Source organism: Cebus imitator, unplaced genomic scaffold (assembly GCF_001604975.1).
Source record: "Cebus imitator isolate Cc_AM_T3 unplaced genomic scaffold, Cebus_imitator-1.0 Scaffold372, whole genome shotgun sequence".
In the NCBI taxonomy this organism is placed as follows: domain Eukaryota; kingdom Metazoa; phylum Chordata; class Mammalia; order Primates; family Cebidae; genus Cebus; species Cebus imitator.
The window spans coordinates 272,894-283,072 of record NW_016107687.1 but is presented as its reverse complement, the minus strand read 5'-3'; the positions used below and the strand labels follow the sequence as shown (position 1 = coordinate 283,072).

General features: G+C 39.2%; 1 protein-coding gene across 1 annotated transcript in view; it reads right to left on the bottom strand.

Annotated features, from left to right (window-relative positions):
* Positions 1–1,856: 1,856 nt before the first annotated feature.
* WIF1 (WNT inhibitory factor 1) overlaps positions 1,857–10,179 on the bottom strand; it is a 67,286-nt gene continuing 58,963 nt past the window's right edge. The window contains exons 8-10 of the mRNA XM_017507300.2: positions 7,210–7,305; positions 6,297–6,392; positions 1,857–2,696 (exon numbers count right to left, since the gene is read on the bottom strand). Of these exons, the coding sequence (XP_017362789.1) occupies positions 2,575–2,696; positions 6,297–6,392; positions 7,210–7,305 (314 nt within the window). The 3' untranslated portion in view covers positions 1,857–2,574. The remainder of the gene's footprint in view (positions 2,697–6,296; positions 6,393–7,209; positions 7,306–10,179) is intronic.

Sequence of the window (10,179 nt, the reverse complement as noted above, 5' to 3'; positions counted from 1 at the left end):
GTAGCTTTCCCGCAGACCTACACCTCTTGATCTTTCCCAGATAGAAGTACCTCATATAGTCTAACCTCTCCTGACAGCTAGTTTTCATGTCTTAAGGTCTTTGGGCCTCCTAACCAACCATGGTTCCCTCTTTGAGGAATGAGATTAGGACAAAAGGTGCATATGAGCTCCTGCACACTTGCGAGAGAGAGAGAGAGAGAAGTATATGGTCCACCTATCACAAGTGCGCAGGAACTCATAGATGCCTTTGGTCTAATTCTCATTCCTCCACCAATTGTATTGTCTACACTTTATTTCCTTTTTCCTCATTTTTCCTACTTATCTTGCCAATGGTATATGTCTTTTCAGACTGCCTTAACTCCTTATTCCTTTAACTTTTAAATTCTTGTTTAGAAGTGTTTTATGCAGATACTATTCTCCTTTTCTTCCTTTGTCTTCTTCCTTCCCCTCCACCTTCTGCTGTATGGTAACTTCCATAACAGCAATGACAATGATTTCATATCCCATAAAATTACAATTAATGGCCTTTTCTATTCTATTTTTTCTATTCCTTGTAACATTTCTGACTTCTATGATGCATATATTAGTACAGTTATCCATGTAAATAGTGGCAATATATAGGACTATGTGCTCAAAAATGTCTAATGAAGTATGCAATTAAAATGGTTCAGAGATGACCAACCAAGATTATTGCAGTTGGTCCCTTTGTTTTGGACTAACTTCCCTACCATTCTATTATTCATCTGTTCATTAATACAACTGAAGTGCTTAGAACAAAGCAAGCACCATATGCCTTAGCTATGATTATTATCCTATTGCCAAACTTGACTTTTCTGCTACCATCTTAATCTTCATTATCAGGGATTTTTGCTTACTTAAAAACTTTAGATAAATGAATTGTTTCAATAGTGGATCCCAAGGTTTGTTCACTGGCTCTTGGCCTGCTTTGCCAAGTCTACATGACTACAGGCTGATGGGCTGGGCTCTCCCAGTTAGAGAAGAGATTGTGTGGTCCTACACTGCATCAAAAGATGTGTTCACTCAGCCAGAGCCTTTCCCTGGATCCCTTCCGGTCATCAAGTCACCTCCCTACATCACACAACTGATCATGCCACACCCTAGTGAAAGAAAATCTGTAGACATTAGATTATCTATGAAATTAAGTGCACATTGCCTTGGGAGAATCAGAATAACATATGCTGGAAAGCTGCTCTCTAGGATTTGTGGAGCTTTATATTCTATTGTGTCTGCTTAGAAAAAGGAAGGAGGGAGAGCAGCATAGTGTTAACACTCTGGAGTCAGATGACAGATTCAAACCCTGTCCCTGTCACGTGAGAGCTTACTGTCTCCAAGGCTCAGTTTCTGATCTGTAAAAGGGCGTAATGATACCTGCCTCATAGAATTATAACATAACCTATGTACTAGACTTGGGAGCAGGTAGGGTTGTTTGTTTTGTTTTGTTTCTGCTAGGCTCCCTTAAATCATAGGACCAATAGGTTTTTAATACATGGTAGGTAGCCTTTTCATTTGTAACATTCTGACCCTTTAGAAAGTCTTCCACTAAAGGGATATTTAACACATTCTAGTTAGTGAGAACTTCTTGAAAGAAATAACAAGCTGAGACCTGACATAAAAAGGAGTGTTGCAGGTGGTGACAACAGAGTGCAATAAGGCATAGCTGCAATACAGTCAGAGAGCTGGGAGGGAGGGCTGACACTGAAGAGCTACGGCAGGGCCAGACAATGGAATAGCTTTGTGTTTTTTTGTTATGGTACTAGAAATATTAACTACCACTAAATTGCAACCAACTTTATTTTCATAAGATAGCATGTGCAAAGACCACCTCCATATAACACTCAGAAAACTAAAGCAGCACCTTTATTTTATACATACAAACTGTATAAAATGTTTATTATGTAAGAGCTGTGTTTTGTTTACAATATATTATATTGCTTCAAGCCAATGCAAAAAGTTCATACATTATATTCCATATTTCATTGTTTTTAGAATATATTATATTGTTTAAATGCCACTACCACAGTGTAATTTTTTTAATATTGAATCTCTGGAATAATGATAGTCAAAATATATTGTATTGAGAGTTTAAAAATTAGGAGCAAATTTTCAAAATGTGACAAACATCTAAATATATGACAATAAAATCTGAAATGCTGTAACTCCAACATAATTAACTGCTCCATCCAAATTCTTGTGACTTACGCGTTTTTGCCCATTTTAACCTTTCTAATGTTCCCCTGCCCCTAGACACCATGGATGCACTGTAATTTTGAAAATATCTGCCAACTAAACACTGAAAATTTTAACCTGATCAACTGAAATAATATAAAATCTGTCCCAAAGCACTGAAACAAGAAAATCTATACCATCATGCTACAGACACACTTAGAAAACTTAAAAGGAAGAGTAAATATCAGCTCATTGATTTATAATGAAGCTAATAAAATTCAGGCCAGTATTCTTAAGTGTAATGAACATTATTTGAACATTCAACACATAAAAGGTTAACAAAGGCTATGAACTTGGTGTAACTTAAAACATTTCAGATGTCGGAGTTCACCAGATGTAATTGGATTCAGGTGGATCCCGCCGCTCCTCGGCCTTTTTAAGTGAAGGCGTGTGCTGCCCGAGCTGGGTGCCTGCTGGCCTCAGGGCATGTAGAAGGCTGCCTCCGTACCCTGCAAAATTATTTGCAGCTTAAAAGGAAAGAAATTACAAAACCAGGCTCTTCAAATTCATTGTTAACCATTCAGATGAAATCCATTTTTGCCTTTTCATCCCAGAGTAAAAAACCACAATGACCACAAAAAGCTACCTGAATGAAGAGATCTTTGTGAAGAGCAACCCATTTTACCAGCTCCAAGAAACCAAGTTTCCATCAGATTTCTCATTCATTATATATTTTGGCCATGCAGAATCTCTTGATGCAAAGTCTGGGTGAATATGACTGAATGGAAGATTAGTCTCCATCCAAGGGTGGGTAAGGATGTAGCATTGAAGTTTTGAATGTAGCTGCAGATTTGGTCATTCATCCTTTTCATTGCATTGCAAACCTAATCTAGCTGATATTGATCCAGTTCAATGTAACAACCTACTCTTCATAAAGATCACATGATTGGGTATGGCTACTGCACTTATAAAATGGGAATTTTATAAAAATTAAGGACTTCCATTATATGTATTTGGGAAAAGGTTAAGATTTGAACTGACTCATCAATTGAGATTTGTGTTTCAGTCAAGGTGGGCATCTATCTGTTTCTAGCTGGGTGGTAAATGGAATGTACTGAGTTACACAACTTCAGACCTCCCTTCTCCTACTTGGGGTGATGCTTGGAGGCACTGACTCATTTCTCATTTCCTAAAACTGATCCAAGGCAACAAATTACATTGTAAAAATCTGCCTCCATCTTCTTGTGCATCAGAGTTAAATTCAGCATTCATTTGTTCCTTGTGTTTTTAAAAGCAAACATGCCATTAGGCAGCTACTGAGAATAGAATACTTTGTCTCTGAATGTGTTCCTTTGAATTGTCAGTATATAGTCTAGTAGCTTGTGGAGCGGTCAAAACCTGAGCCAGCAATGAGCTGGAATAAATTCCTACCATGTTGCTTGGTCTGCCACCCATGAAGCCCAAACCTCCCTGTCAGCAAGAGTGAGCCTATGTGGGGATATCTGTCTCCAGTATCCTCCTCCCCACCATGATGCCTGGGTCCCTGGGACCTCCCAACGTGTCACCCCACTGGGAGTATGTTCTTAGCAGAACTCTATGCCTCAGACCTTCCTTGTCACCTCCCTCTAATCAAAATAAACCCCATTCTTTTAGCTCAATTATTTTAGCTAAGGTACAAAAGGGCTGTGTGTCCTCTCCTGGAAAACACATTTGCTTTTTAGTCAAACACCAGGTCATCTTCTTGGCATGCAATGCTTGGATTTGAAGGAGGCACACTGATGGCAGAAGATTTCAGCAGCATAATCTCCAAGTGGGGGTGCTATTTGGAGGCTTGCAGACCTGTCATGAGGGCTCATCTACTACACGAGAGCCCCTAACTAGCTTTCTCTTTGAAAGAATGACTGGGTGCATCAGAAGTAACAGTGCCCTTGTGCTCCCTTTTTCGTCACTTGCGGGGATCACTGGGACCTGGATGTGAGTCTTAGAAGACTTTTGTAACTAAGTCCTGGGATGTGTGGTCTGACCTAGGTTTTAAGATTTTTGAAAGTTATTTTGATTCTGAGACAAGCCTCAGGGTTTGTCTCCAGTTGAGGGTTGCATAAAGGCTTCGGTTTACTCTTTTCCAAAATGGCTAGAAATAGTGAGTCTTCTACAGGTCTTTTAGTCCAAAGAAGATCTCCTTATCAGTAGGTCCTAGCAGGGATGCCATTCAACCATTCCCACCATGTGAAAAGCAATTTTCCAGAGCAGCTGCACTGTTTGCTAAACTGTGTCCACATGAAGCCAATTTAATCAACCATCTAGTCAATTCGATGGGTGAAAAAGAATCAAATCAGTGGCTTAGTGTAGTGATATGGTTTGGCTGTGTCCCCACCCAAATCTCATCTTGATTTGTAATCCCCTTGTGTCAAGGGAGACACCAGGTGGAGGTAATTGAATCATGGGGGTGGTTCCCCTATGCTGTTCTCATAATAGTGAGTGAGTTCTCATGAGATCTGATGGTTTTTTAAGCACTTGGCACGTTCTTTCTTTTGTCATTTTCTCTCCTTCCACCTTGTGAAGAAAGTACCTGCCCCCCTTTGCCTTACTACCATGATTGTAAGTTTCCTGAGGCCTCCCTAGCCATATGGAAGTGTGGGTCAATTAAACCTCTTTCCTTTAGGCATTACTCAGTCTCTGGATGTTCGTTATAGCAGTATATGAGAAGAGACTAATACATGTAGCCTACAGCAGACACCAACCTACCTTAAAGTAAACAGATGTATAACTACATATAAATTTATTAGCTATACATTAATACAATATAAACATTGTAAAATATAAGCAAAACTTAGAAATTAGAAAGACTATAATATATTAAATGTATATTTATATATAAATATGAATCAAATATAAAATATAAAAATATTTAAAAAGTAATATATTCCCTTAGTACCCCAGCAGATAATTTTCACACTCACTGAGTTGCATGCACCAACCTTTGGAGAATGCTGATCTAGGAAAACATCTGATTTGTTCAATTTGCATGAATTGCTTTGGAGACATAATATGGTAGACACAACCTAAAATTGTGTGAATTTTTTTTTAATTTTTAGAGACAGGGTCTTGCTATGTTCCCCAGGCTGATCTCAAATTCTTGGGTTCAAGAAATCCTCCTGTCTCAGCCTCTCAAGTAGCTTTGACTACAGGCATGTGCCACCACTCTCAGCTTGGAATCATGTTTTTGAAGAGTATGGTATGTGATTGAAGTCTTCCTTTCTTCAAACTGAAGTGGACGGTGGGCCCATGCTTAAGAGACTGAATTCTAGCTGCCAGAAGTGCTGAAGCGGTGTTGTTTTGTTAATTTGCTAACTGACTGCCCCTCCCACTCCATAAGGCACGGCCTTTTCTGTGCACTGGCGTGTCCCCAGTGCTTAGATTCATACTTAGCACAGGAGAGACCCCAATCAATACTGAATGAATGTAGCAAGTTTCATTGTGTGTCTAAAATAGGCCAGCTGTTTATCTACATAGCTAGCTCATTTTTGGTAGTCAGTAAATTTGAAAAAATGCAACTCCATTATAACATCTCTCCCACAGACAGCTTTATAAACCTTTTCTTTCCCTCAAAGGAACTCATTAATTTACCATTGCTAATACAATTTAAATATTTTAAGAAGCAAAATGTTTCATGTTTTATAATGGTACTTGGCAAACCATGAATTATAAACTCTCTGATTTTATAATTATAAAATCAGTATTCTACATTTGATTTAAAATCTTAATTTCATGTGTCATTTCTTTCATAGTTAACATACTGTATTACCCCAAATCAACCTGTATTACTAATTTAGCCTAGAAAATATTTGTGATATTTTACAGATGTGATCTTTTATAAAGGTGCATCACTCTTTACACACCAAAGCTTAGATTCTAAAGTTTAAAGAGGTGGAGAAGAGGCAGAGAAGAAGCTGCTTTTAATGAAATGGAAAGCAGGGCTGAGTTATAGGTTGATTGTTAGCCTTCGAAGCCAAGAAACAGAAGTGAAAGGCTGGCTCTCCTTCTGGCCTCCCACTCACTTTTATTTTTATTTTTTTCCTTGTTTACAACTTTTTATTTCTCCCACTCACTTTTATTGCAATGTCTTCCATGCCAACCTTCTTGACATTGGCATTTATTGGGTTCATAGCAGGTTCCGTGTGCACCACAGCCAGGCTCACAGACAGCTAGAATCAAAGGAAATAAAAGAATATTTCCTGAGCTTTCCTTTTTCAACAGAATTACATAGTTGCTTTCCTTGCAGTTCTTTAGAATGTGTTAGTTTTGGCTTCATCCCCTACTTTCTTTTTCCTAAGTCAATCTCCAGCTATAAGTTGGTTTTGGACTTTTCGTAAAGTCCTGAGAATGATCTTTAAGCATGATAGTTTTCATTCACAAAAGCTGTTCAGTAGGATTTTGAAACTGCTGGGCCAGAGAAGTTTATTTTCCTTAAGAAAACACCGGGCTGGGTGCGGTGGCTCACGCCTGTAATCCCAGCACTTTGGAAGGCAGAGGTGGTGGATCATGAGGTCAGGAGTTCAAGACCAGCCTGGCCAAGATGGTGAAACCCCATCTCTACTAAAAAATACAAAGGTTGGCTGGGTGCAGTGGCGGGCATCTGTAGCCCCAGCTACTCAGGAGGCTGAGGCAGGAGAATCGCTTGAACTCGGGGAGGTGAAGGTTACAGTGATCCAAGATCGTGTCACAGCACTCCAGCCTGGGCGACAGAGTGAGACACTGTCTCAAAAAACAAAAAAACAAACAACAACAAAACCCCAACATTTTTAGTTAAAACATTCAGTTGCATGTGTAAGTACCCATTATTTTACATGCACAGATTTCATGCAACACCTCTGGTCTACATAAGGAAGCATATATGTCAGTGAAGAAAGGTTAAATGTGATACCCAGGCAACATGCAGCAGGCACAGAAGTATGTAGTGAGAGCCTCCTGCTAGTTTAATGACCCGATAGCCCAGATTGGCAATGTGTATGGGGTACTTACGCTTTGAACAGAGGTCTCCCTGGTAACCTTTGGAACACTTACATTTGCTTTTACCAATGCATTTACCTCCATTTCGACAGGGTTGTGGGCATTTGCCTGAAAAGAGAAGACTGCAACTAAACAAGGAACCCAGTGCTTCATTCAGAGGTAATTACATTTTTCAAAGGAATTACAAGGCTTTGAGAGGACAAATGCTTTTAAATGGCAGTTATTTTCATTTATTTCAGAACTACTCTGGCTTTTATTTTGTTTGAGTTTTGTTTTTGGAACAGACAGGATAATATTTTTAACTTATGCTTTTGGATAATAAATGTGTTGCTAAAATGCTGTACTTATATTCTTTTTTTTCCTTTCTTTTTTTTTTTTTTTTTTTTTTTTTTTTTTTTTTTTTTTTTTTTTTTTTAGTAAAGACAGGGTTTCATCTTATTGGCCAGGGTAGTCTCGAACTCCTGACCTCAAGTGATCCACCCGCCTCGGCCTCCCAAAGTGCTGGGAATACAGGTGTGAGCTACCACGCCTGGCCCAATTACTTGTTAATAAACAGAATAATATTTTAGTTAACCCATAAATACTTGCTAAGATATACTTTACTAAAAGTTATGACATAAATGACCCTTTAAATAATCTTTTCTCTGAGTTTTGATTTTTTTTTTTTTTTTGAGATGGCATCTTGCTCTTTTGCACAGACTAGAGTGCAGTGGTGGGACGTCGGCTCACTGCATCATCTGCCTCCCAGATTCAAATGATTCTCCTGCCTTGGCCTCCACGGTTGTTGAGATCACAGATGGGTGCCACCACGCCCAGCTAATTTTTGTATTTTTAGTAGAGATGGGGTTTCACCATGTTGGCCAGGATGGTCTCGAACTCTTGACCTCAAGTGATCGTCCCACCTCAGCCTCCCAAAATGCTGGGATTGTAGATGTGAGCCACTGTGCCTGGCCGAATTTTGATTTTTGAATGTCACTTTTTCTGAAAGTAACTCTATACCTGTACCTGATGACAGTCTTGGCCTAAGATTCTCCAGAAAGCAGGACCTGCATGCAGACAGTTTACTTGGGGAAGTGATTGTAGGAAACAGGAATGGGGAAATGGGAAGGGTGAAACAGGGAAGGAGGGAAAGGCAACACAAAAGTGTGTTTGTGGGTGAGAAGCAGGAGTATGGGGCAGCTAAATCAAGGTGCAGTGGCAATGGCTGGCGTGAAAGGCTGGCCAAGAGGCTGTGAGATGGGACATAAAAGATGCCCAGTACCACAGCAGTGTGTTATCCTGGAATGTCTTAGATCCATAATGCTACCTCATCATTTTTTTATCTCTTTGCACAATGAGTATTACGAATGCTTTTCACAGATCTTTGAATCACAGAACTTTAGAGCTGGAATAAGACCCTAGGTGTAAAAATCATGTCATACATTTCTCACTTCTTTCTCCAGAGGCTATTTATTCTCCCTCTGTAACTAGAATTTGCTATCTTAAGGCCTAGTTTTTGAAGAAGTGGAAAATAAGGTACTTTTTACCTGGAGCTGAAACCACATCCTATGCCTGGCATAATGTTTTGAAGATGGCAAACAGCCCATAGATTTTGGTAGTGGAGGAGTTTGGATTCCTTTTGTTGTTGTTCTTTTCTTTTCTTTCTTTCTCTTTTTTTTCACTTTAGCAGAACACTCAGTACAAAGGCTTCTGGGTACATAAGAGAACTAATAAAAGTTTTATCCTAAACTAACCCGCCTTTCATTATCTAAGGACTTCTTTTTATTGCCAAAGAAAGCTGTGAAAGAAGTCAACCACCACATGTTTTACTGACAAGCACTATTGTTGGCAAATAAGAAGTAAATTCTCTATGAAAATCATTCACCTAAAAACACTTTATCTGTTTATTTACCTAAAAGGACTTTCTTTATACATAAGTAGACCAAAGAAGTACTTAGTCATTGTGGAGAAACTATAGACATAACAATATTGGGATGTTAGGGTCTCTCACAAACCTGGAATGCCATTAGATGTTGAGGTTTTTGTGAATAGAGGTGTTCTAGAAACAAGTATTAAAACAAACTTAGTAACAGAACATCACCTCTTTATTGACCAAAAGAGGGTCCTTTTTTTTTTGGCCAGGTTAGAATACAAGAATACCGAATACCATTTACTGTTTAGTTAAGATCTCAACTCAACAAGGAATATCTAACCCTAAATTTCCATTTGCATCAAAGAAATACCTGACCCCAACATATACACAAAATTGGGTCACATCATAGTACTCTGCAATGCACCAGGTTTTTTTCAAATGAGCAAGGTATGGGATGACAATTATATGGCAGAAAAGACAGAGTACTCGTATATGAACTACTTGGTGAGCCCAAAATGTCTCATCCTCTATAAGGGGTAAAGTTGGTAAATGGGATAATGCAGAAAATGATTGGTGGAAAGAATCCTTTCATCGACTTCATGAGGTTTTTTGTTTTCATGGCAAGAGGGAAGTGAGAACCCTTACGTTCACCACAGTCAGGAAGCAGGACGTTCTCTCCTGGCTGTTACACAACAGAAACATGACTGCAGGGAGCCAAAATTCACGAAGATCTGATTGTTTTAAAATTCAGAATCCTGGAAATATCTTTAATATTAACATTTCTCCTGAAAATATTTAGCAACCAAATTCTGCGCATTACATAGTGGAAAATTGAGTCGGCTTGAGAGATGGCACATTTTCACTTAAAGAGACTAAGTCCTGGCCTGGTGTGGTGGCTCACATCTGTACTCCCAGCACTTTGAAAGGCCGAGGCAGGCAGACCATTGGATGTCAGGAGTTCGAGACCAGCCTGGCCAATATGGTGAAACCCCAACTGTACTAAAAATATAAAAGAATTAGCTGGGCATGGTGGTGGGCACCTGTAATCCCAGCTACTTGGGAGGCTTTGGCAGGAGAATCACTTGAACTCAGAAGGCAGAGGTTGCAGAAAGCAAAGATGGCACCACTGC